Source organism: Trachurus trachurus (assembly GCF_905171665.1).
Source record: "Trachurus trachurus genome assembly, chromosome: 23".
NCBI lineage: Eukaryota > Metazoa > Chordata > Actinopteri > Carangiformes > Carangidae > Trachurus > Trachurus trachurus.
The window spans coordinates 14,524,422-14,552,023 of record NC_139912.1 but is presented as its reverse complement, the minus strand read 5'-3'; the positions used below and the strand labels follow the sequence as shown (position 1 = coordinate 14,552,023).

The following is a 27,602-nucleotide window of genomic DNA, read 5'->3' as shown; positions in this document are numbered from 1 at the left end:
TGTCTTTCATTCTCCCTGGTAACTTGTAAAGTAAATAGTAGAGATACGTTTCAGAGTAAGATGTTGACACACTTAACAGATTTGACGTGTTGCGCCTTTGTGAAGCCACCTAAACTAACAAGCACAATTTCAAAGTGCAGTAGGTAGCATTTTGACAGCTTGATTCATTTATAATAAATATTTCATTTCAACATGATTTTAAGCTTGTTTGGACCTTTACAGTCCCTAATACAAGCAAGTCTTTTAAGTCTTTTTTTTTTTTTTTTTCAAGTGCCACATCTGGCATAAGAGGTATTTCTTTGCAGATTGATTGATTTCCCAGGCTTTGTTGGAAGGGGCTCACGCAAGCCACACAGCAATTGACTAAGAAGCATGCAACAATTCACAGACACACGTAGCGAGCCGCTCCTCCTCACCCTCCCCTGCAAAAAAAAAAAAGCCCAGACACTAGACTACTGTAACTCTGTTTGGTACCTTACAGGATATTGAATATCCAAAAGGAAACCTCAGATTTGTCCCGTCCCAAAAACAAAGAGCCCTTGTGCTGCCGCCTTCCTCGCCTCTCTCTCCCTCTCACTTTCAAACCATACTGGTACTGTCATCATAACACAACAAATGCAGCTCGTCTCTGAATATGCAAGATAGTGCGTGTGTGTATATTTCCAGACAATTCCTGGAGCCATTCATCACGGCCCTCTCCTATGGTTCTGGCAGCATTAAGTGTTGTGTTGTCAGCTTGAAGGCTGGAGGTGGAACAGGGAGAGATTGAGGTTAGTCACCAAGGCTGAGGGAGAGTGAACAAAGGAGAAGATTACCTAATAGTCCTGCTATGTATTTGAAGTGGAGCCTGCTGTTTGTTTGGGGAGGTTCAGGGCTGGATGTGCAGGGAGATGTCTCAAAGGCAGCTGATGGGCACTTTTAAGCTGTCACAAACATCCCCTTCGCCATTTGTCTTCCTGAGGAGATGGCAACTGGCTACAACGGAGGAAAAAGGCAATACACAGAGAAAGTTAATGATGTTTCCCAAGTTCGCAAAGTGTTGAAAATGTTGCCTCTGAGTATAATTGGATGCCTTTGTATAAATTAAGAGTCACCCATGATGATAGCTTGACAAGTGTTTTTAGCCACTGATGTACGCTCCATGCACTATTTTTGGGGTTTGGTGTTATGAGCTCTTTAATGAGTCTGCTCTCTACTTGTGTATGTTTGTAAACAATAGTCTTGCAGGTTGTCACTGAGAATAAAGTTTTACGTTACGCTCACGCCAAGAACTAATTCATAGTCACAGCACAAACATCATCAACCTGGTGTAAACCACTTAATTACATGCCAAGACCGCATAAAACAAACTGAAACACAGATACTTGTGTGCATCTGCGAGTAATTTATTTAATTTGTTGTATAATTTTCTTAAATTAACCTCATTAAGAGAACACATTGAAACAAAGTGTTGGAATGGTGCACCGTTCTCTGGATAAAAAACGTTGTCATCCGCGCAGCATACAGTACAGTGAACATCTCAACAAGACAAATCAGCTTTGTGAATAATAAACTTCCTGTATTTAAATTTCTTTTTGGACAGTATAAGCCAAAGCACTCCATTGATAACTTTAAAAGTAGTTTGGCTGCATCTCTTTTTTTCTTTTCTTTTTTTTAATTCTGTAAATTGCGGTCTTCCTTTCTCCTGCGATTTTTGAACAAACAGTTACAACCCTTGATTCTCTGAAATCCCTGCCAGCCGTGTCTGTTTTGATAAATTGTACATCTAGTCCTATTTTCAAAGTCATCAGCGATTGCTTTTTTGCCACTCAGAGCACTGAACATGGACAGCTTTTAAAGGTAGTGAGTACGTCTGATAAGTGGCTCAATCCTTGTACTAAACCATTTTTACTGGAGGTTTAATAGCTACTGTATAATGAATTATAATGTATTCTCTCCAATTGCAAATTTCCTCTAATATTGTCCTTCTGCCTTTGCAAAAAAAGTCCATCTGAATATTATTGTGACCAGCTTTTTAAGAATACAAATCAATTGCATGATTTTAAGTAGTTAGAGTCATACTTTTGTTGTAAATTCCCCCCCAATGCCAAATGGAATGGTGCTTGTATAACTGGAATAGCTAACCAATTTCAAAGTAGTGACATTTTTCATCCCAAAGATGATTCACTGTGTTTGTGGTACATCATGGTCAGTTCCAAGTCAACTGTATGTGTTAGTATAAAATACAACTGTTCAGCCGAACATTTCAGCCTAGTTTGAACTCATTGAAAAGCAATAGGCTTATGAATCATCTTGCTGTTCCAATTTAATGGAACATACCTTTCAGTGACAGCGTCTAGCAGCACATCATCAAAGTGAAACTTCCAAAGTTCCGCTTAACTTGTTGCTGAAATAGTTTCTCGTTTTCAAGAAAATTGCGGTGCGCCAAGTCTCAAGAAGTGTATCAGGGAATCTTCCCTGAAGGAAAAATTGCCACTTGCATACTTGTCTTTGACCAAAGTGAAGCCCTCACCCACTCCAGGGGAACATCTGCTGTTTAGGAAGATATAAAGGAGTAATTTTATTACTCGGTACATCTCCCCTCAGAAGCTATTTCATTTCTCCTTTCAGCCTCCACAGAAGCCTTTATTTGATCTCATATTCCAGAGTATGACTGCCTCAAACTGGTTGGACTCCGTTTATTTTCATTTGGAAAACACATTTAGTGTTGGAGGGGTGGCACAGGATGGAAGTGGAGAGCAGGGGGTTCTGGTGTGGAAGCAGGGACTGAGGCAAGTTTCTCTATCACATGTTAATGTCCTTCTGTAGGGATTCTTTTTTTTTTTGCACTGTGCCTGATTGTGGGGAGCCAAACTTCATATTTCTCCCACAATTTGATCAGAGCAATCAAAGAAAAATCACTCGAATACGTCCATGTCTGGTCTCCTCTGCTCGCTTTACAAATACTTCCGTGCAAATACCTGTTAAGTTTGCGTCCATACAGTGAAACCGATACAGCTGGATACCCTTTACTCAGTGCTTTGAAACTGCAGATCATTGGGAAACTGTGCCATTTATTAGGCAGCCCACTTAGGCAGCCCAGATGTAGCTGGTCACTTGAGAGGGAGACGTCCTCATAAACCCTGAGCCTTTAGAGCGGGCACAACACCTAACTGTAGAGTCAAAATTACCCCCACCCACCCACGCACTTCCTTAACGTCCACATCTCTGGCTATTTGCTAAATCCTGAACCAGCGCAGCTGTCTGCAGGAGCCCGAACCTTATGAGAAGTCCCACATTTCCTGAAAATCTTTCTCCCTCTCTCTTTTATTTCTCAGTGTCTGTCTCTCTGCCTTGCGCTGTGCCTGCAGCACCTATATCCTCTCCAGCCTGTGTCTGGTGACAGCACTATGAAAACATTTTGGTGAAAGGTGTTGTTTCAGTGCTCCGGAAGTCCCACTCACCTAAGTAGCTCCTTCTCTATGTCTTGTCTGTCTGTCTCTATTTATTTTTTATGTTTTTTTTTCAGCGGGGGATGGAGGGGAATCGTAGCCTCCACTGGGCTCAGTTCCACACAATGAATTACCTCCAGATGTAATTCCTATCCCCCGCCCTTCGCCCTCAAATTAGTGGCTAGTAAAAATTAGTTTTGAATTAGCCGCGGTGTGGAGAATAGAGGAGTTTGAAATTTCCATATAATGAGTTTATTATTCTTTGCTGGAATACCATTTTCCTGAATTAATTTGATCAGGGTTTTTTAGGTGTAATTGGTGTCTAGCTGAATGGTGTTTTAGTCATGAATGGATAGCCACTGTGTCAGCAGTAAGTCAGAAGGCCAGGGTAATCACAGGACTCTGAAGTCCACTCTCCAGCGCTAAGAACAGAACGCTCTACGTCTCAATTGCTCCCGGAGATGATTCCCCAACTTTCCACGTCATCTAATTCATGGTCAGTATTTAATATTCCTCTCACTCCAAATGGTATTTTTCATTGCTACTTGCAAAAGCATTGACAGGATTCCTTGGACCTTAGATATTGGTTGTTGCATAGCATATACAGGTGTTGTGCTCTTTTGACTGTCAGTGGAGCTTTTCTTGCTGCCACTCAACTGTGTAGCAATGGTTCTGGGAATGATAATCTCTTTGGCAGAGCTGGAGCTGTGGGATCCTCAGACACTACAGATCACTGTCATAAATGGGTTTCAGATTCATCCCTAACAGGAAATCTGAATGCATGAAAAGACTATTGTTTCTCAGATTTTTGAGCCGTTTCCTAATCTCAGTGACATCTCAATGGCCAGGAGCTTAAAAAACAACAACCGAGTAGCGTGTACTTTTTCACTAAAAAGGAATCTAATTTAAAGTGCAGCTGCCTTTACTATATGATAATATCTACTACTGTGAAAAAATGGAAGTTGTCTGCCATGCTCTACTCTTTCATCTAATTCCAATCTGCTGTATAACAGGTAAACTGCTGTGAGCCGCACTTGCTTGTTTAAATTTACCCAGCTCAGCCGAGCCTTTGATTTCAGCAACTCGTTTAATTCAAATACGCTTTTGAAGAAAAGCTATTTTTCTTTTTTTTTCTTCTTCTTTTTTTTTTAGGAAGGGGGGTTGGGCATTGGAGGCAGCTGCGGTGGTGGGAAAATAAGAGGCGGCACAGGAGGGCCAATTTAACCTGGAGTGTCTGTCGCTAGTCTACAAGCTCCTTCGTTTCAAGAGGCTCGGTCAGCTTGAACTGTCTGACTTCTGTCATTTCGATCTCTTTTTATTTTTCTGCTGTAATGTATACTTTAATTCCCGCCCGCCTGCCGTCTGCATGTAGCAGCGGTGTCGGCAGAAGCAGCTGGAGGGGAGGCGCAGGTATCATTAAGCCTTGGAGAGGCACCAGCGGAACACTGCTGAGTGCTATACGTGGCTCCTCGCAGTGCGTGTTGATGTTTCTGGGCCCAGTGAATGTACAGCCTAGTTTATTTTCAATAGGAACCCGAAGCCGGGCTTGGCCTGAGAGGGCTCCGAGGCCCCCGCCCGCCTGCCGCCCTCCCCTCACAACACACTGCTTACTCGGGCTGTTGATATTGAGTCAAGCAAACACTCTCTCAGGGATGTCCTGTTGGGCACTCAGCCAAAGTCGCAAATGGAAGTCACATGTGGAGACTCCCAGAGGAAGGCAGTGAGGCCTCAATTCACACCCATCACAGCTACAGTTTTTCCTCGTATAAGTTTTATTAAAAGAAACACTTATACACATATTAATAATTTGGTTGTCCAAAGTGCCAAGTCTTATGTTTATGTGTTATTCACCCATTAAGATAGTGGATATTTTCTGAAATAACTACAATTTTGCAAACAACAAAGAAAACAGAATCAACAGATTTATTATTGTGATTCAGACTCCACTCTACAGTACCTTCATTCACTACTCTGTTTTTCCTCTTTTTTGTGGCAGTGAAATACATATGCAAATATATTTGGACACTGTCATTATCAGCCACTTAATAGGCATTTCATTAGGGATTTTCTGAATGCACGGTGCAAGGCAAGTTGCCATGGATACCCTGGTGCTTAAGTACAGTATATTAAAATGGTGCTGCCTTCCAACCACTTATATAATCACCGGTCCGTAATGGTCTCTGCTCTCTGGCCATAAGCAACATATCGTCTGATCAGCATTGCCCAGGACTAAAAAGAGCCCTACCCCCTCATTATGCCTTATTTGGGTCTCTCATTTATTTATTTATTTATTTATATTTATTCGTAGGCTGGACTAAGTGGCTCATGAATTGTGCTTGTGTGACAACTAATGAATGGCGCTGATGTGTGTGCTCTGTTTCACATGTGTGGTGTTTTTTTTTGCTCTTTAGAAACACTGGCTATCATTGTGTGGGAGTTGTTAGGGGCAGTTGAGCATATTTGAGCAGACGGTGAAATCACTTCATCGTTTTTTTTCTTTTTCTTTTCTTTTTTTCTTTCTCTGACTGGCACTTAAATGTGAGAATGGATGAAGGAGGAGCGAAGTCAAATGGATAACTTCCAGAGAACACCACTGATGTACTCGGGCTCTAATAAATACAAGTCACAATCACAGGAAAAACACTACATCTTTTCCTCGGTGCACCTTCCTGTTTGTGCTTTTTCTGAATAATGCATGCAAAAAAATGTTTTTCTTTTCTAAGTTCCACTCATTCATATCATAAGCATGCAATCTTTAGCTAATGGTTGCTGAAGGGTTAATAAGGTGTGATTCACACTGTTGAAGACTGGGCTGCCACTCACTGACAAACCTTACGGCGGTGCTTGTACTTTGTGGTGGCCTGCCACTGCTGACGAGGGAAACCACTGTGATGGTTGCTTGACTTTGTCTAACGCCCCAGGGGCAATCCACTTCATGGTGGTTTTAATTGAAAATTAATGGGCAGTGGTAGTAGTAATAGTAGTAGTTGTAGTAAACTGAGGAAATAACTGCAGTACCAGGAGATGGGGAAACTGTCACCATCGTTGTCACGGCGTTGCACTGCATCTCACATCACTGCATCTCACATCACTGCCCCCCCCTGCTGCTGCTGCCAGGGTTGGTAACCAGCTGCTGCCACCGTCACCCCTCCCCGCTGTACCCACTACACATGTCTACCCCCTCCCCCTTTTACTCCCCCCTTTCTCTCCTTTTCTCCTCTCACTGTTCCGCTGCCACCACATCAAGACGCTGGTGGGCCTGTTTGTCTCTGTTGACCTTGGCAGCAGAAAGCTCTGGAAGAAGAGACATAGGGAATAAATACCTGAAGGGAGGAGGGTGAGGGGGGGGCCACACAATTGTCAGAGATGTGTAGAAATAGGCATAGCATTCTCCCTAGTGAGGCGAATGTCTCTAAGGCCAGAGGCCTCTTGTTTGTCTTTTCCAGTGAGGAGCTCTGAGTAGTTTATTAAAGGGGCTAAAGGAGCATTCTAGTCTCAAGCCCTCAGCGCTGAAAGAGAAATGGGAGAAATTACTGGCATAATGTGGACGCTTAGAGCAATTAACAGCAGTTGTTTAATGTTAGCCCCCTCTGCCTCTCTGTCGCTGTTTTTTCACTCTTGCTTGCTTTTACACTCTTGTCATCTCCTCCTCTCTCCTTTTCTCCCACTTGCCTCAACTCCCACTGTCTCTCTCCCTCTCCCATGATTGTTTGGTGTTTACCCTCTCTGCCTCAGAGCTCAGACAGTTGACAAAAAAATGCTACATCTCTCGGTCTGTGTTGGTCTCTTAATAATGATATCATACGGCTGAAATATGCTCCAGCGGAGCCGGGGAGATAATGTACAATTCAGAGCCTGTTAAATCATGCCAGTGCACCACTCAGAGCTGCAAGTTCAAGTGGTCTTTACCCCGCGCTGGGGGCTACATCTTTTCCTAAATAAATCTGTCATAGTTGCCCTGGGTGCCTCTCTTTAAAACATAAAAAGTTCTTGCACTCCCTTTAACCTCAAGCTGTGGCTGAGCCTGTGTGCCTGCACATGTGTGTGTCTTTTAGAGTGACTTTAATTTTGGAGTTGCATCTCTGCCAGATTTAGACGTTGTGTGTTTGCATTTGGTTTTTGTGTATATGGCACAAACTTATGTAGGCGCATTAAATTAAAACATAAAAAAAAGTCCCTTCTTGCATTAAATCTCTCAGGCCCATGTGGCACATGGAGTTGGTGGCAGATGGACTGGCTTTCTGCATCTGCTGTGTGCAGACTGGGGGCTTTGTACTCCTCTCTCCTGGGGAAGACCGAGCCTTTCTTCTTGCCAGTAGATTCCTGTCTGTTGGAGCGACTAAGAAAAACATCTGTGGCATGCAAGGGGAGAGGGAGAGAGAGAGAAAGAGAGGGATAAAGAGAGAGAGAGAGAGAGGAGGTAATTAAAAAAATGACAAAAGGATTGGCAAACACCATTAGCCCTAAATGTTTCATCTCATTGCCTGTTGTGTGTTGTTTACAGTAGTAGAAACAAGTCAATGCATCACATCCAGCACATGTGAGCCCTGCCCGGCTTCATTTGGCTCGGCTCAGCTTTTACGGCTCCTTTAGCAGGCGGTGGGGACTGGTGGTTTCTGCGGTTCCTGTTGGAGATAGTAAAGTAATTCATTAGGAGAGACTTGTTCAGATATCTGAATCTTCATGTAAGACGTCTGTACAGACACGTCTGCCTTTTATCAAGTGGCAAACCAAGCTTTTAAAAGCTGTGGCCGAGGGGGTGAAAAGCTGTGAAATGTTAATCAGCTCATGTTTCACTTTTTTTAATATATAAATGTTTTTTGTTTTTTAATATGATCCATTCCCACAGACTCACTGTGTTTAGGAGTAGTTTTGAGTTTGGCCATTATTGTTTCATCTTGAAACAGGTTATTTAAAAGCATCATTTTAGTATTTTGTCTGAGAGAAAGTGAAGGAGCGTTCGGCTTGTTGAAGTCTCCCCAGTTCTGAACCTTTGTGGTCCCCCTCCCCTCTCAGATTCCCCTACAAAATGCCTCTTCTGAACCCCCCTGATACACACACACACACACACACACACACACAGAAACACCCCCCCCTTCACACACCATTCCTTTGCCAACTCTCACCACCCTCCGCCCCCTCCGCTCCCCTCCCCACGACCAGCCCCCCTACCCCACTGATCAAGCCACTGGTTTTTGTGTACTATTGGTCCTCGGGCGTCAAAACAATCCAGCGGGGCTGCCTGACTTGTTTTAATTAGGCAGCACTGAAACGGCAACTGTCTCTCAGACGTGACCAGGCAGAGGTGCTCTCCCCGCTCACTACTGTAAATACCGCTGTAAATACTTCTCTGGTGATGTCTTTGACAGTAAGCGTCAGCTAGTTTCTCTCCACTTTTTTTTTTCTTTTCCCCCTTTTTTCCACTTTTGATGCTCTTTTCTACTAGTGGCATTTCCCCCCCTCTCTTCATTTTTGAAACACAACTAATGCCTCCAGTCTTCTGAGAATATTTCTTCAAATGCTTCTTACCGGGGAGATTGGATTTCTCTCTCATTGTTTAAAAGGTAGGTCATTTTATCTGTCACTCTCTCCTTCTCTCTTTTGCAGTACTTGTGGTATCGTAGCAGTGCTTTGTGATAGCGTGTTACTTGGTAATGCATGGATGTGATATGGCTAATTGTTTTTAAGAGCCCTATACACTCTCTGCCACAGCACAGTGGAGGCTACCGACTCCAGTCAGCCCTTTACTAATCCCATTCAGACTCTTTACATCTACACGAACACACACGCACACACACACACACACACACTTTGACATGCACCACAATCAGAGCTGAAAAGAAAAGCGCTAAAATAAAGCCAGACACACATACCTCCGCGGCGAATGCACCTCTCGTAGCGGCGTCCTCCAGCTCTGCTTCTGTCTCCGTTTCCCTCTCGTCTCAGCCGCGCCGGCTGCATGGAGCAAAGCAGAGAGCCAGTCCGGCGGGTCGTGTGTGTGTGTGTGTCATTCAGTGTGTGTGTGTGTGTGTGCACTTGCATAGGAAAGAGAGAGAGAGGGGGAGAGGAACAGAGAGAGAGCGTTCAGAGGAGCAGATGTGTGAATAGAGCGAGAGCAGCCTGGTGAGCATGCAGGCGAGGTGCTGGGGGAGAGGCGGCGAGCATCCTGCGAGGAGTCTCGGTGCTCCCCGTGTGAAGGTCCCCTCACACTCTCTCACATACACACACACTCGCTCATTCACACACAGGACCCACCCACACACACACACATACACAGAGCACTTACACACACAGTCCCTCTCACACATTTGCACCCAAACACATTAATAAACAAATTTTTCTTTTTTTTTACTTACTTTTAAAAAAGTAACTCGCAAATAAACTGAATCAGATTTAGAGGTCATTCTCTAAGTGAAAAGACAGTGACAATTAAGATGTAACAAATAATTGCAGTGTGTGTGTCTCATTTCCAATAAAGAGGGGAGTGAAATGATAAGTAGTGTTTTCCAGTAATTGTGATATATTTCATCAGTGGCAGGCATAAGAAATGATTGTCTAATTATTTCCAGTGTGGAGAGAGAAAGAAGCTGCCGTGTCTCTGTCATAAATTTCCATTTTGTACATTACCCCCCTCCCACCCCCCCCCCCCACCCCTCTTCCATTCACACTCGTGCACACGCACAAATGCACATGCTCCACTGTACCCTCTCCCACTCTTTTCCCTCTCTTTCCCCCCCGACCCAAACCTCTCTCCTATCGGGCCTGCATGTCCGACCCACACAGGGGGCCCCGGTCGGTAATTGCCCCGGTGACAACTGGAAATGATAGAATAATTGTCAGGAGAGGCGTCTGGGCTTTCTTTCTTTCTTTCTTTTTCTTTTTTTCTTTTTTTTTTTTAATGGGGCGAGGGTGATTTAAGTATGCATGAATGGCACGGTGGTGGTGGTGGTGGTGAGGCGGCAAGAGAGGGAGAGAAGAGGAGAAGAGGAGAGAGGAGAGGGAGCGAGGGGGAGCCGGGGCGGGGGCTGGGTGGTGGGTGGCGGGGGTGGGCGAGCGGGGGAAGGGGGGGGGGGGGGGGGCTGGCTTGTTTATGATGCCATCCCCCATAAACACGGCTGAAGTGATGACACAGATAGTGTTGCCTCTCCACGCGGTGACACCAGTCGACTTGTGGCCGTTGCTGCGAGACACCCTCGGCAGTGGCAGAGGCAAGCACTCTGTTCTCTGGTCAAGCTCTCTGGCACTCCTCACTCTCAGGTAAAAAAAAAAAAAAGAAAAAGAAAGAAAAAAAGTCAGGCAGACTCTGTCCATCCATCCATCTATCTATCCATCCATCCACCTATCCATCCTTCCATCAATCCTCTGTCATCCGTAGTTGACTCCAGGCTCTTGGCTGTGTTTAATGGTTGTGTTTTATTGCCGGGCTGTGTCTCCTGCCTTCCCCGCTGGTCGTCCCACTGTGTAACCGTGCAGCCTTGGTCTGCGGGCTCTGTTAATCTGCTGCTTAATTAGTGCTGATGAATGGCTCAGAGTGTGTGAGTGTGTGTGTGTGTGTGTGTGTGCATGCGTACAAGCGGAGTGTGTGCGTCTGTGCACCGGTGCTGCTTTGTGTTTGTGTGCCTGCATGAGTGAGTGCATGTGTGCGTGTGAACTCACTCACTGTGGTATTTCTGCTCCTCTAGTAGTTGGTCCGAGTGTGTGTGTGTGTGTGTGTCTTTTTTGTGTAGTTGTTGCTACTTGCTTGCTAAGCTAATCATTGATCATTAAAAATCAAGAGGACAGACATTCACCACGATGGTTAAACAGAATAAAAGGGCACAGCCACTGTATAACCTTGCATAAGCTAATAACAATCAAACATTAATCAGCTGCAGACATGTGTTTTTAGGGGGCAAAGCTTTTTACTTGAAGTTTGACTTATTTGTTTTTCTCCCATTTCTTGGTGTTGGAAAAAAAAGTCTCTTTGGAGCAGATGTTAAGTTTGAAGAGGAGAGAGGTCACAAGACTGATAATCGGTGAAGCACTAATTATCTTTATCAAAGGCAAGTGGGATAATTTGTTTACTTAAATATTGATGAGGGTGAGCAAGGCATGATATTGGGCTATTGTGGGCATATTATTAACATTTCATAGGGCTTTGTGCAGGAATGCGAAAGGGACTCCTCTTCATAATTTAATACCCTAATGCATAATGAGCTATGTGATTAGTTCACATGGAGAATTGGCCAAACTCCATTTTGAAGGCAGATAATTTACATTGTTCTCCAGAGTCTGGCATATAATAGGTTCTTTAGCGCAATAAAATTAAATGCTACACATTTTATATTTCAGCTTACAAATCCCCCTGGCAATATTCAGTTTTGAGTCTTCTTCGTCTCCCCCCCCCCCCCTCTATCCACATCTGCCTTGTTTTTGTTTTAAAAAAAAGGAGAAAATGAATTTTGAAATTGTTTAACTAAAACACATGTTTACCTACATGTTTTATTTAGAATGCACACTGGCCAATTAACACTGTTCATTAGCAGAGCCGCGTTATTTGTTTTGAAAGTTTAACCAATCACTTTGTTATGCTAATTGTGATGTAATTTAATTTGAGTTCCCGTAATGATGATGCCGCTATTATCCACATAAATGATGCAGTTAAGCAGCACGGCCTCATTTGCATGTGCTTGAAGGGAGAGAGGCTGAAAGGAGCCGGCTCCCGTATCACTCTGCTTTAATTTTCCACCTCTGTTCACTCCTGCCCTATGGGTCTTCCTGGCCTGTCGCTGGCTATTGATGATCAGCACTTTTATCTAGATTTTTTTTAATGACAAAGAGGCCTTTATTTGTCTGCTAACAGATTCCTAGAACTGCAGTGTAGGGAAATTAAATAATGGAAATACGAGACTATTAAAAAATGCAAATGATTATTTTTTTAGTCGATGTATCAAACATTAAGTGAACAGTTGATACGTGTGCCCCCTTCACACACACACTCACTCTCTCACACACACACACACACACTCTTACACACAGATGCACGCCCCTTCTCATTTTTATTGGTTCTGTTTTGGATGGTTGTGGGGGGAAGAGTGGCTTCTTGAATTTAACATTTCCATATCAAAGTGGTGCTTTGTTGGCGAGGGCTTAATTTTTAATCTGTTGATTCCATCATCATCTTTGGTTTGGACATTATTCAGATGTGTGCTGAATAGTCATGTGTGTTTTTGAAATGGAAAGGTGCAGTCAAGCAGTCAGGCACTACACACTGTCAACCAGTCTCTGTATATTTTTGTTAAATCAATTTCTTAATCCTACGAGGAGCAGGAGGGATCCTTTCTTCCCAACACTTTTAAAGTCCCCAACCGGGCATGGAGAAAGTGTGACTAAGCCGGTGGTAAAGACTGCCCATTATCTATTTTGTCGTGGGTTAGACTTTGGTAATTTTCCTGTGGAAAGATTATTTTTTCTCCTGACCAGTCTCCCCCTGTTATGCTCCTAATTGGTTACATAAATCTTGTCTGGTATGAATGAGGAATGTTGCGGTGTTGTCAACTGCAATCTTCACCCTTATTTACCAATTCATTAAGATCTATCGATGCAGGACTGCTGAGAGGGAATGACAACATAAATCAGAGCTGGAGACATAATGGCCCTAATCAACCAGAAATAACTGGAAACGTCACAATGAGCTATGTCTCTGTAGATGTGCCGGCCGCGGCTGGCTCCCTGCGCCTGTCCGCTGGATCTGCCGTGCTGTGGAGGAGCACCAGAGAGTCAGGCCAGCAACTGTCATTAGCTCCTCTGATTTTTTTTCTTCTTCTCTTCTTCTCTTCTTCTTTTCCTCTCGACAAGAGCACCAGAGCAGTGTAAAGAATTTGTCCATTTTCTTCTTTTTGTTTTACAGCTCGTGCTCCATGTCAAAGCGGCTCAGTCCTGATCGCTCTCTGAATAAACGCCTTTTCTAAGTGGAACAGGGCCACGCATGAGGTCTATAAATACAGTCAGGTCGGAAGTACCCTGCATTCTCCGGCGCACCTCCTCTAGACTTGGTAAAGATGATTGGATGAGACAATGAGGCCTCCCCTCTTTATAGGTCAATTAGCCTTGATTAGGTGGGCCGAGTTAATTAATGGAATTGGCAAATATGCAAATGAGAGCTGACTGATCAGCTTTCGTCACTGTCTCGCTCACCCGCAGCGGCTGGGCTGTCTCTTGCTTCACCAGAGTGAGGTGCCTGATGGGTAACATGTAAATGATATGGGACGAGCCTAAATGCTGGAGAAAAGTAGTTTCTCTCCTCCTCTTTCTCTCTGTCTGAGGGGCGTGCTCTGTCACACTATCACATTTAAGAAGTGTGCATTTACTGCTGAAGCACGGTATTTTGTCGAGCAAAGGCGATTGGATAAATTGCAAAAATATTTCATTTCATTTTAAAATATTTTCTCCAATTTTCACTGAATGACTCTTTGTTGATGTTGATTTAATATTTTAACCCCCCACACCCTGTTTCTTTTTTATTTTTTTATCAGTAATTGGATATTCCGTGTACAATAACTGTTTTGCCATTGTCATATTTCAGAGCTGGTTGTATTCATATAAAAAATGAATTTGTATTAACATGGTATCATGCACACTATTCATGAGTGCCTCTTGCATTTGATTCTAAGGAGACATTGTGCAGATCGCACAATTGAACATGCACTTTACACTCTTTCCTCTGGTTTTCTTCATTTTTCGTCATTTTTTCCCCCTTTCTCTTCTCCACAAACACTGACTCTCGACGCACACTCACACTCCATTCAGGGACACTTACACACTGTGGCAAATAGTCTGTCTTTTATCTTATTCTGTCTCATCTCCTTATTGTAAATATAAGAGAATTAAGTTCTGAACATTCTTGACTGAATGTCTCCTATCACAGAACTACAATTTATTGTCAGCTCAAATGAAGAATTGAAATATGACTGAGGTTTTGTCAATGTAGGGCTCATTGGACAGGAGATAACCACATTTGATTCTGTTGCTTTGAATAATGTTAATCCTGAAAAATGCAAAGTCCATTATTCACATTCATCTCTTTTCATTTGGCACCTACTCCTGATTTTGTAAATATGATTTCTCCAGCCCCCTTCTTTTCCAAAGCAATCTTTATTCACCGGTGAAGCACTTTTGAAATTCCTGTATCTGAGAGCAGAAACCATTACCATACACAGGTTTATAAGAAGTAGTCATTAATGCTCTTTTATGGTGGCCCTTTAGTGCCAAAAGGGAAGCTTTTAATTCTAAGGCACGACAGCCTAGCTTTCCTTAGTTAATCCGGGGGACTGGGTTTTGTCGAACATAGCTTTCCAAGTGGTCGTTTTTCCATCTCCGACTCCAAACTCCCTGCTCGAAGCAGAAGGCTGTAATAAACTGCTTGTGGTGTCCCTGTGCTGTGACAACTCGCTACCAGAAAAAGACTATAGTACACACCCTTGTACAAACAAACATATGATCATAATCAAAGATTTGTGGAAGGCATACATTTACGGTCTCCCTTGCATGAATGTCTGCAAGGCTTCTGATGAAGTTATTTTAAACTGTTTTTTGCCCTTCATTATTTGGTCTTAGAATAAAATTATCACTTTAAAAACCGGTGGTTTTAAACCCCATTTTTATAGTCAGCACATACATGGCATTTTGATTTATTAAGCAATCTGAAGTATTGAATATGGGAGCCCTTGCCCTTGCCCAGTTACTTCTTTATTTTGTATGCATAGCAACTTATGGCAATGATGAATTAATTTCACTCAAGCACAGAATCTGTGATTATTTTAAATGGTAACCATATCTCAACTTGATCAGAGAGCTGTGAGGAGTCAGCAGACTGTGAAATGTAATTTCTATTATTATTATTTTTTTATTTTGATCTCACAAATCCAAAGAATTCCAGCCAGCCACCTGAAATGTGAGCTGATAATGAATGGACTTCTGGGATCACAGATTTACCGGTCACTTTTTTTTTTCTTTTTTTTTTGCTACCCCCACCCCTCCTGTCCTCCTTTCTTTTTTTGTCACCCTAATGAAAATATTTTTTGCAACTCATGCATATAAGATGAGGGAATGGATCAGTGTTGTAGATGGAGGCAGAGCGGAGAACATCCTCACAGTGAAAATGGATAGCCCACAGACTCTGAACCAGACCAGTGTCAAGCCTGTTGTGTGTTAACAACGTATCGTGCACGAGTGTGAGTGTGTGTGTTAAATTCCCCAGTGTTCCCTAGACAGTGTTGGAGCACCAGCAGACAGCTGTGTATTCCCACTAGATGGATGGCCAGTGTCATAGTGTGTGTTTACTGCACATGATAGAGCGGGAGACAGGCCAGGTAATGAGGCTACATTAAGGGCTTTTAGAGCTCGCAAACAAAGATGGAGGGCTGCTTCTTTCCCCTTTAATGATAGGTGTGTGTACGTGTGTGTGAGAAAAAGAGAGAGAGAGAGTGTGCGTATCTGTGTGTGTATGTTTGGAGCAATGAAAGGCTCAATTCTCCTTACACCTTTGTTGTGTCATTTCTCGGAAGAAAGAGGAGAAAATTCTCCCAATCTCTGGGCCAAATGCGTCGTCAGGACCCTTTTCTCAGATCCCGATACCTGATGGAAGAGACAGATTTGCGTAGTGTGAGATTCAAGTGTAAACATTTGCTCAAGCTGAAGAGGAATAGCAAGCAAGGCTATGGTTGCGCAAGGAACGAGACAAAAGCTGGAGTTGGTCTGAAGCTTTGCAAATAAAGTGTCTGTGTGTGTCTTACCGAGGCTCCACCTGAGCAGAGATGTTGGAGCCATCAGCCACTGTCGACGACAGTAAATGTAGAGTTATCTCTCCCCGTCTCTCACTATCTTTCCACCAACCCGCAACCTAAACACTTTAGTATCACTATCATCTTCCTTCCCACAGCTATACATCTAGAGAATTACCAGCGTATTACCAGGGCACTGACAGCCCTCCTCTCTGTTTCCGATTGTGATATTAAGTAGTCTAGGTTCTGGCTCATTGGAAGATTGTGGCTTGGGGAAATGGCATCAAACAGCGGGTGTGTTGAAATGCAGGACACTGGCAATTTATGGGATGTCAAACACACGTGCATGCGAGCCGGCGAGCCTCACTCATGCGGCATTAAAAGCTGCCTGCACCGGCGCAGATCACAGCCATGCAGGGCCCCAGTCCACACTGTAGCTGGAGGTGGCGTTGGCTCCTTCCGACCTAGTTGGTTTAGGGACAGGCTGATCCGGGGTCAGGGCTGGTACCCCTGAGGGGGACAGAGAGAGAGAGAGAGAGAGAGAGGGTACAGGGCAGGGAGAACCTGTAGTACTCACACACTCAGACACAAATGCAGATACACACTTGCATACAGTCACACCCTCAGGTGCTGAATATTGTCACTGCCTGTCTCTCTTGAGTATTGTGTGTGTGTGTGTGTGTGTGTGTGTGTGTGTGTGTGTGTGTGTGTGTGTGTGTGTGTGTGTGTGTGTGTGTGTGTGTGTGTGTGTGTGTGTGTGTGTGTGTGTGTGTGTGTGTGTGTGTGTGTGTGTGTGTGTGTGTGTGTGTGTGTGTGTGTGTGTGTGTACACATGTGCGCGTCTCGATCTGTGACAGTTCCATCACCCCCACAGTCGGAGCCACAGCTCGGTCGCCCGCTCATCATTGCAGCCTGGCTGTGTTTCTAATTGACATTCTAATTGGCAGATTTGAATGCCGCCTTTAGATGGCTAATTAATTTATCTCACCGCTGTCATTAAGGTTAAAGCACCATCTGATCTCTGCGAATATACTTTGCATATATCTGCATTATCATTATGTTGCAGTTAGACATATTGCACCGATTTTATTTTGGAGGAGGGAGGGAAGATTATAGCGGTGAGATTAAGCTGGACGCTGAGCTTTTATTATTTGTGCAAGAAATTCAAATTACACTTCTCTTTTTTTTCTCAACTTAAGCTATGTTGTCAGATTTTTTTTATTTTTATATGATATTAATGTTTTATACACCGGTAATCACATATAAGTACATTAAAAGCAAATTTCACTGGTTTGTTAATATCAAAGTAGCAATTTTCCTTGGACTTCCACGGTAGTTTGCGTTGGATTCAGATCTTATTAAAAAATCCTTATTTCCTTTTCTCATATATCTTCAAGTTTTCTGAACATCCATCGCCGGTCCAAGAAAGAAAGCACAAAAAAAAAGAGAGAGAGATCCAGGCTCCATTAGAATGTTCATAAAATCGTAGTAAAGGCAATCAGACAGTCTTTCTCTGAATATTTTAAACATTGGGCATGTAAAATTTATGCCTAATTTGAATACTTATTAGCCGGCTGATCTCGGCAGCAGCCTTGAGTTTCTTATGCTGAGATTCATCACCGGATTGGATGTCACATTGTGCCAGTCTCTACCCCCCCGCCTCACACACACACACACACACACACACTACCACCACCTTCCTCCCTCCCACTTACTCTCCTTTTCTCTCTCTTTCACTCAGCATTCTCTTCCTCTGTCTCTCTCCACCCTCCAACCTCTCTCTCTCTCTCTCTCTGTCTTTTTTCTGTGTCTCTCTCCATCAGTAGTGAGCGGTGTGGTGTTAAACAGGGGCCTGTTTGTTCACAAGCACGCCTTGTCCTGGCCTCTTCCCTATTTACTTGTGTCCCGGGCAGCTGTCGCCCTGCTCTGTGTAACTGCTCAGCCCTGTTTGTTCTCCCTGCCTGGATCCTGTTTATCCTGGCTGTAGACATCCTTTAAGGCCTGTCCTGTATCTGCCCCTCGTCAAACACACACACACACAAACACACACACACACACACCCGAGCACGCACACAAACACAATGAAGGACATGTACACACTTCTATTAAAACTGGCCAAAGAATACACATGATATACCCATGTGGACTGGGTACACAAAAACACACTTTGACAAACACACACACACATATAGCCACAATCATCATCTGCCCTTCTGTTGTTGCGTGTGTGTGGATTATCTTGTATTAGATTGCTTTTTCATATGTTTAAAAAAAAAGCAGTGAAATTTTTTGCATTGTTAAAATGAGAAGTAGCAGAAGTGCTTTAGAAATAGAGATAGAAATAACATCGTGCCTCACAGCTTCAGAAAGCAAACTTCCTCCACAAGGTTGTGGTGGTATCAGTATTTTTTATCATTTAGAATATTAATAGCCTCAAAATTTTTATTGGACATATTAAAAATAATTGTGATCCTAATGGAGACAGCACAAATCCCAGACTTGTGTGGTGCGTTGTTGAGTTGCTGTGTGTTGGGTCTGAGTGTCTTATTTATTGTGAGAGTGTCGACTGATGTTGGTGGGGCTCCTCTCTGCCCCAGTGAAGGTACAGAGCATTAAATGCAGGGGAAAATGATAAAACATTTATTACTGGAGAGAGAGGAGGTAATATGCATAATTTATGCTGTTTTTAGCACAATCATTAGTGATATTCGTGATAGATTTTTTTCCCCTTTTCTTCTTCCTTTTTTCTCTATCTCCACCAGTTTTCCATATCTAATAAATACAACAGAATTAGTCCCATATCGTGCGTTTATTTACTGTTATTTTTTATTTTTTTAAATCTTGGATTCTTAATATTTCCCACCATAAAGCTTTATGGCAGCTCAGCATCTGGTTTAATTGTGTCCCTATTTTTTTTTCTCTCTGAAACGTAACAAAATGAATGAATATTTGAGGTTTGATTTAAGACGAGGGGGGGAAAAAAGGAATCGAGCCTATAAATGACACATGAGCGTCCTGCCTCTATGGAAGCCTGCGAGGCAGGTTTTATTTAGCCACAGCAAAGATGACAAACCCATTATAGTGTTCATCACAAGCCCTGCACCATGTGATTTGGTGCCTCCCCTTCCTCCTCCCCCTTCTCCCCCCCCTCCTCCTCCTCCTCCTCCTCCCCCATCGCCAAATTTTTTTTAATTTTGCATGATTAGCTTTGCGTCATTAGGCAACTTCATACAGATGTGACACTAAAATTCTGACAGCTTCAAGACGTCAGATATTTTAGGAGTGCCCGCGCTTCTGTTTCTCTGTCTGTGGTGCCTGGATGTCTGAAAGTGTAATGGAGATATTAAGAAAGCATATGCTCCTTCATGAATCACATATTTGTTCAAGCGTATTTATTTCATTTCTTACACATGTATTTTTACATATTTGAAAAAATAAATAAAACAAAAATAAAACTTTATTTTGTAAAAGGCTAATGCTTTAATGATTTGTGCCCAAATTTTAGTGGATAAAAAACAAAATAAAAAAAACATTTGCCATATTTAGGGACCCCTCCCATTTCAAATAGCACCAGGACGTGCATCTCTTTGTATTGCTTCATTTACACAATGAATGCATAATTGCTCCTCCTGCATCCCCCCCTTTCTCCTTCCCCCCCTCCCTCTTCTTTAAATGCTTTAATTTGCAGAGGGGGACTGAGGGCTTGATAATGGAAGCATAAAAAAAAAAAATAGGAGGGAAGAAGGGGGGAATTGTAACAAGAAGAGCCCTAACCGGTGCCTCTTAATCACTTCTAGGTTTTAAATCATGATGATGCAGGAGTCGGCCACAGAGACAATAAGCAACAGTTCAATGAGTCAAAATGGAATGAGCACCCTAAGCAGCAGCCAATTAGAGGCTGGCAGTAGAGATGGGAGATCAAGCGCTGGTGACACGAGCAGCGAAGTAAGCACAGTCGAGCTGCTGCATCTGCAACAACAGCAGGTAAGTTGTGTTTCTCCCCCGTCTCGTCTCTCTGCCGCTCGCTCTCTCTCTCACTCTCCCTCTCCCTCTCTCTCTCCCACTCACTCTGTTTTCCCCTCGCTCTCCCACTCTGCTCTGCTCTGCTCTCTTCTCAGGCAGCGCTGGGCTTTTCTACATAGGCAGGAGGCACAATGAAATATTATTTTTTTGTTGCTGTTTTTTTTTTTGGAGTGTTGTTTAGGAGATAGAAAAAAAACATTGTTTATGTAATGGGCTGTTTATGTTGTTGGTGGATTTTTTGGTTAGTTTGTTGTGCTGTCGGCGTGTTCTGCCTGAAGCTGTTGTCTGCAGAGTGATGAAAATGTTTTGCAGTGACACTTTTACATGGTTATGGATTTTGTTGTGTTTTTTTTGCATTGGCACTTCAGTTTATATTTGTAGAGAGGTTGTTGCAGCCATGTGAGAGAGTTAGGAAGTATGTCTGTGTGTGTGCGTGCATGCATGAAAGTGTGTGTGTCTGGTACAAAAGAGAGAGAGAGACAGAGAAAGGGAAAGAATGTGTGTGTTGGAGCATAGTACGGACGCATTTGGGTAGTGTGTGTGAGTGTGTGTGTGTGTCATGGCAGTGCTGTATCCACCAGAGGGCCTCCTAATTCGACACTAGTTAGAGGCTCACACACAGACACAGATGCTCTAACCACAGACCCACCAGCGACAGGAACCTTTGACCGTTTCACTTTTGAAAGACTCATTTTCTCTCAGTCTCTTCATCTCACTTTCTGTCCATCTAGAAAATCATTTAGACTTTTTTTTGTACTCTATTTTAACATCATTTCTTTTCTGACTGACTTGATAATCTTGTTCTCTCCCTGTTGGGTATTTATTCTATTGATTTTAGTGATTTCCTCTGGTTGGAGTCACCACCAACAATTTCAAATATCTCACTGTGTTTAGTCTCTTTTAACTTTTCCTCAGTCAAATGTGTTTGTTTTATTGCACCGACTCTTTTCTACTCAGTCCGAGCAAGTTGAGGGTGAAAGAACTACAGTGGAGGGTGTGTGTGTGTGTGTGTGTGTGTGTGGGAGATGGTAGCTGGGGGGCAGGAGTTGTGAAAGTCAGTCGCCAGCAGAGGAAAGGAGTCAAGTGTCTCTCGTGTCTTTTCACGGTGAATGATGGCTTTGACAGTTTGCCAAAAGAGCAGTGGGAGATGAGGTCGGAGGGCCGCGCTTTGGGCTGGACGGGGGGACAACGCCGCCGGTTTGTAATGATGCGTGCTGTCCTCTCGGCTACGTGGGGGAATTTTCATGCAAGAGTGTAGTTGTGTAGTTGTGTGTGCTTGCGCCCGTGCGTATTTTTGGCAGCAGCTGAAGCCCTCTGGTCAGTTTGGTCGGGGCAATACAATAGATGCCGATGTGTGTGTGCAACTATGTGTGTGTGTGTGCAGAGGTGGGGGTATTCAGTGTAGCAAAATGAAGCATGTCCTGCAGCCCCCCCTTCCCTCACCGTCACCTCCTTCCATCCCCCATCCCCTGATCCCCTCCCAACACCCCCCCTCCACCCCCAGCACAGCACCAGTGTGTCCTGCTGGTGGCTGCAGCCGCATCATAGCACTGTGGCCTCAACCCCCCCTCCCCCATTTATCACCGCTCTGCCACACACACACACACTCTCACACACACCTGATTGGGGTCGATTCTCTCCCTCTCTCAGTCATCATTCTTTTACATTTGAAGGTGCTGGGTGTACACTGATGCTCTGCAGATAGAGGGTGAAATAGACAGAGATAGAGAACAAGACAAAGACACAGTTAAGCCTCGCTATCAGTTGCTGTAACACTCACACAATAAATCTTTTATTTCCATTATAGATGTTATTTCAATAATTTTCAACACAATTCAATTTTATCAATTGTAAATAAATTCATATAAATAAGAAACAGCTTAACAACTGAGGAAATGTTTGTGACTTTTTTTTATATTGACAGTTGCCCTGATCTGAGTAACAGATTTAGAGATTTCATAAGAGACTAAATTACTAAGATTAGAAAAGTGGCACTAAAAAGTAAGTGTGTGTGTGTGTGAACTCAGTAAGTGATCGAAAAACAATGAAAGCAGCGTTGTAAAAAAGAAAAAAAAACACACAGCCACAGCACTGAGAGAGAAAAGTGATGGAAAGTGTCTAGTTAAGTCTCTGAGATGGACGTATGGCTAAGAGCCCGTGGTGGTGGTGGGTGGGGTGTATGACAGTGTGCACCTTGTAAAGAGGCCAGCCCGAGCCTTCTCCCGACCCACAGACAGACACATTGAAATGAGCAGTCCAGCTAACAGGTCTCTGGAGGCTTTTTAAAACAGGGGCCCTGTGCTGTTAACTTCACACACACTTCCTGTGGCGCATACACTCACGCTGCATCTCTTTGCAGAAAGAGCGCGGTCCGAGCAAGAAGACGAAAGATGACTTCTTTTTTTTCTCTCTCTCTCTCTCTTTAAATACATTTGTCAGCACAGAGCGGTACTGTTTTGCAGCTGCGTGCGCGTTCATCTGCAGGAGGTGATAGCGCCGCTGGCAGGTGTGTGTAAGTGAATGACAGCTTTTATGCGTGTGTATGAAGCGTGTATATGGTGCGGTCATATATACATACATCCATCTTTGCTTGTACAATTTTTTTTTTTTTTTTTTTTTTTTTTGCACCTGTGTGCAGTAAAGATTTCCAGTCCGTGTCTGCTCGAGTCCATTTTGAAGGAAGGCTGTTGGGTTTAATTTTCCACCCATATTTGGAATGACATTGAGTGGTCCGGTGGGTATAGAAGCTCCAGTCTCTCATCATGCTGCTGGGGGGATGATTAATAATAAGCACTGATGAATTCTCCACTGTCCCTGTGGGTTGTGCCATTACCTAGCAGCTCCAAAATACCACCTGCAGCTATAATTAGAAAAGCAGCATCTTAAGGTCTCTTCGCCTTGGATTCGGCCAGAGGCTTTCAGGACACAGATCAAGACTAAGTTACACAGGAGCACATTTTTCTCCCCCCATATTCAAATATTGATAGTTTGAATAAACAAAAAAACCCACTTGTTTTTTTATTTGGTTGCAATATCCTGTTTATAATTTGTACTAATTCCAATGTGAAAGTCACACACCCGGTTATCCATGTATCTGAATAATAACCCTTGTGTCACAATTGAATTTCCAGCCCCTAATTTCTGTCAGGGTTTCATCACCCCGTTCCCAAGGTTGTCTAAATAGACCTAATTTGATTTGAGATCACAGATTAGATACCCACTGTATCTGATTGCAATTTGCCAGCTGCAGATATCAGAGCAAATGATGAATGTTGCACAACCCTAATTACTATGCTAAAATGATCACTATAAAAGCTCCCTTGTTGAAAAAAAAAAAGAAGGAAAATGTGCTGAGCTTATATTACCGATCAATTTATCATTGGGCACAGTCAGTTCGGTGTTTTTAATATTGTATGCTGCTATGTATGTACAAGGAAGCCATACATTGATCTTTGGATCTATACCGTAATGTCCATAATGAGCCTGTTAGTTGATTACAGTGGTCTGTGGACTTAATCCTGCCAGGGTTATCAGTGGGATTGATGAGCCAATACTCAGGACCACTGCCCCCTCTAAATGGGCTCACTACTGTAGGAAGTGTATTGATATTCAGAGCAAGATGGAGACCTTGGCTCATGTATTGTGGTCAGGTTAGTCGTTTTATCCAAAGACCTTTGTATAGCTGTGGGACATCCATCCGTTACTACAGCCAGATGACTAACTCATTCAATTCTGGCTTCCTATTATTCTCAAAAACAACAAAAAGTGCATTTTATCTATTTCTCTGTGTGTTCTTGCCTTGTTTGTGAGGATAAATATTTACTTGCTTTTGCACAGAGATGCAGTTTATTAAAAAGAAAAAAAAAACTATTACAGAGGTCTGTGTGTGTAGGTGCATTTTAGTGTTTTCCAGATGCACATGATGCAGCAAAATGCAAACGATCGAAGCCCATTTAAATGACTGCGGCATTTTGACAGGAATTACAATAAGTGCGCCAAGGTGCCATCTTTCTTCTAGGCTACCCCTGTCGCTACACGGGAGCTAGGCAGTGGTCCAACTTGAGAGTGACAGCAATTAACCTGCCTTCCTAGCTGTTTAGCTGGAGGAAATATAAGGGATGAGAAATCTGACAGCAAGTGATGGGTAATATTTAGGGTTTAGGGGCAAATGAAATTTTCCCCAAAATGAAAGTCATTAGGGAGAAAGTTACCCCACAGACAAAGGACAAAATGACAGTGCGTGTGTGTGTGAGGAGGTGTGTGTGCGCGTGTGTGTGCAGTGCACTCACTTGACAGACATGTGAGCTCCCTCCCTCTTATAACAACTCAAGTTTGTTGTCTGTTGTTTCGTGTTGGTAAATACACACACTGTAAAATACTGACATGCGGTGTTCACCTCCCATCACCTCCAACAACAAGCCTCGAGCATCTTTCTCTCTCTGCCCTTCACCTGCTTCTGTCTGTCTCTCAATACTGGATTTGAGAACACACACACACACACACACACCTAAGATGCAAATCTCTGCTTTGCCCTTGAGCATAATTTAAAGGCCTAATCACCCAGACTGTCCCTTTGGATGGAAAAGGGAAGAAGGGAGGGAGGGGAGGAGGAGGGGAGGAGGGATGGTGTCTCTCATTTGCACCCTTACACAAAGAAGCTCATTAGGTTTATCTTTCAGGCCTGAGATTGCCCCACTCAACTGTGTAAATAAGACACTGGTCCTGGTCTGATGCATCAATCACCTCTCAGGACAGGAGAAAGACCTCGGCTGAAATATGAACAATTTCATAAAGGAGCCTTTTGTTAACCATCATCATCGGTGTGAAGATAAGGTTTTTTTCTGTAAAGGCTGGAGAAACATTAGGGCTGTGGCATGTACTGTATGTCTTTGTGAAATTATTTCCTCTTTTCAAGTGAAAAGAGCTCTTCTTCTTGCAATCCTTGACTTATTTACAATGAAAGCCATCCTTTCTTTTTTATTTCAGGCCTGGCTATCGGCAGACAGTCCCTACAGAATAGTACATACAGGCCTGTGACATATAGGCCTGTATTTCCCCCCTTTGCGATGACACTAAAGATATAGGGGTGTGAATGACAGCATGGCTACTGTTTGCTCACCCTTCCCCAGACAAAACACAGTATTATTCTATTATCTATCTAGACGCCACCTCTTCCTCCTTCTGTCCCTCTGTCTCCCCTTCTCCCCCTCTTTTTTCTGCCTCTGTCTCATTCTTCAGCTCCTTGAAACCTGGGCTGTCCATCTATGTTTAAGACACATTACATGTGGCCTCCTGGAATTTACAGTGCCGCTCTCCCAGTAACTCCATTTCGTGCAGGAGTCCCCCGAGAGCATGGCGAAATGTCAAGCTGCAAGGCTTGAAAGAGAGACGAGGAGAAAGGGACAGTAAGAGAGGGGGAGAGCGGGGCGAGGGAGGAAAGAGAGGCAGAGAAGAGAGGACAAGAGCGATAGACACAGTGAAATCTGCTGGAAATAAATGCTTATGGGTATTTTATGCTCAAGCAGTCGGGAGCTGCGGTGGAGGCAGAGGAGTCGACAGGTCGAGGGTGACACAGGTGGAGAAACCGATACACACAGTATCAGTATACACTGTGTGTGTGTCTGTGTATACTTGTGTGTGTCATCCACAGAGGTCACTTGCTGCTACAAGGTGAAGAAATCAAATGTAAAGTGTTACAGAGCCACATTAACATAAACATTTCATATGTTTTAACGGTGGTGCTAAATGCATTAAAAGGAAGCCACTTGACATTCGACCTGGATTAGGCCTTTTGTTTGACCTCAAACATTTTCTTCCTCTCTTTTTTTTCCCCCCATGTAACACATTAGCTCAGTGATAAAGGAACTGGGCCAGGGTTAACCACCTCAGTGTAAATGAGAGGCAGTCATTCAGTAGCACACACTGTGGCCAATAGTCCCGCAGCCTCTAGCCAACCCTGTGCAGGCCAGGATCAATGGCCACTTCACAACTCATTTCCTTTTACGCCTCCCTAACTGCCCCGCTCCAGCTCTGGGAAATAAATGGCACTGGATCTATAAGTCCACTCACACAAGCACAAACACACTACAGGGATGCATGCACACTCCTACAAACACACACTCAGCACATAGTCTGAAGGAACTGAGCAATTGCTGCAGCTCAATACCCTCCACAATAATTTATTTGCAAACTGCCTTGGTGGTGAATGGCGTATCATCTTTCGTGGCCTCACAATCGAAAACAGGCATTCTGTCATTGTTTGTTGCCACTCCCCTGTCATTGGCTTAAACAGAGTACCAGTCATTAATATGGCTGGGTGGAGTGTTACTGTCACACACAGCCTGAATACATACATGTAAATGGCTCTGTTTGGCTCTAATGTGGAGTTAACAGGAGGATGGAGAAAACATGTGTGGTGGGGTGCTTCCCCATGCATACAAGGTAACGCATTGCTGCCCGCTTTTTTTTCTGTAAATGCCTCCCTTCCCCCCCAAAAAGGCAAGTAGCTTATAGTCATTTGATAGGCCACGACACCGCTATCCATTTAACAGAGCTTAAAAATCGTACATATGCATATGCCGGGGTGTCTTAAGCTGACAACCAAAAGACAGGATTTGCTAGAAGGCAGCTTTGGAGTGTTGTGAATTTAACAAGCATGTCTAGTATTACAGTTCCTCTCCGCTTTAGCCATGAATAGTAACAAATCAGACTCTGAAACGCATGCCCGATGGTTTGTTGTGTATACCCCCCTCCCCTTCTCTAACTAATATTAAAATGACTTCAAATCTGGTTAAGAAGATGACTAGCAAGACATGGTAGCATCCTTAATGTCACTGGTGCTCTCTTTTCCTAATACGCGCCCAGAATCTCTGCTAACAGATTCCAGGTATCATCTTTTTATGTTGCACTTGTTAACACTCTCTGCGGCTCCGATTACCTTCATCCCTGACCCATTTTTGAATATATAAATGGCTCCATCCTTCTCCCAAGTTGTTTGTAGTGGTAACGCTACCAGGCGGCAAGGGGAGATGCTCTTTACGCATTGCCTCCAAACACTATATACATATGTAAGAGAGCCAGCCGGGCTCTCAGCCCTCTCCTCTTCACAGCTTTTCATACAAATGCAGTAAATAAGCTCAGGCCGCGGGGAATTGAAGGCTCCAAACAGACGAACTGACTGACATGTCACTTAGTGCTGGCTTTGGCTCTCTTCACTGCTGGCTTTAGAGCTGAAGCTGCTGGATTTTTATCAGCCAAGGTCAGGTCCTGCATTTGCTGTCAGCGTGTTATTTGCAACTTTACGATGACGTCGGACATGTTATTTCCTATATTCTTAACAGTGTATAAATAGAATCAACAGTTAGGCATATAAGTCTGGAGAGGTGGTT

General features: G+C 43.5%; 1 protein-coding gene across 4 annotated transcripts in view; it reads left to right on the top strand.

Annotated features, from left to right (window-relative positions):
- foxp2 (forkhead box P2) overlaps window positions 1-27,602 on the top strand; it is a 103,623-nt gene that overhangs the window by 22,210 nt on the left and 53,811 nt on the right. For 3 of the 4 annotated variants that reach the window (XR_014596394.1, XM_083999738.1, XM_083999737.1), the window contains exon 4: window positions 19,989-20,175. The exons of the other annotated variant lie outside the window; for it this stretch is intronic. Coding sequence is in view for 2 of the 3 variants with exons in the window: in XM_083999738.1 (XP_083855864.1) it covers window positions 19,999-20,175 (177 nt within the window). In the remaining variant the exon portion in view is untranslated. The remainder of the gene's footprint in view (window positions 1-19,988; window positions 20,176-27,602) is intronic. 4 annotated transcript variants of the gene reach the window in all.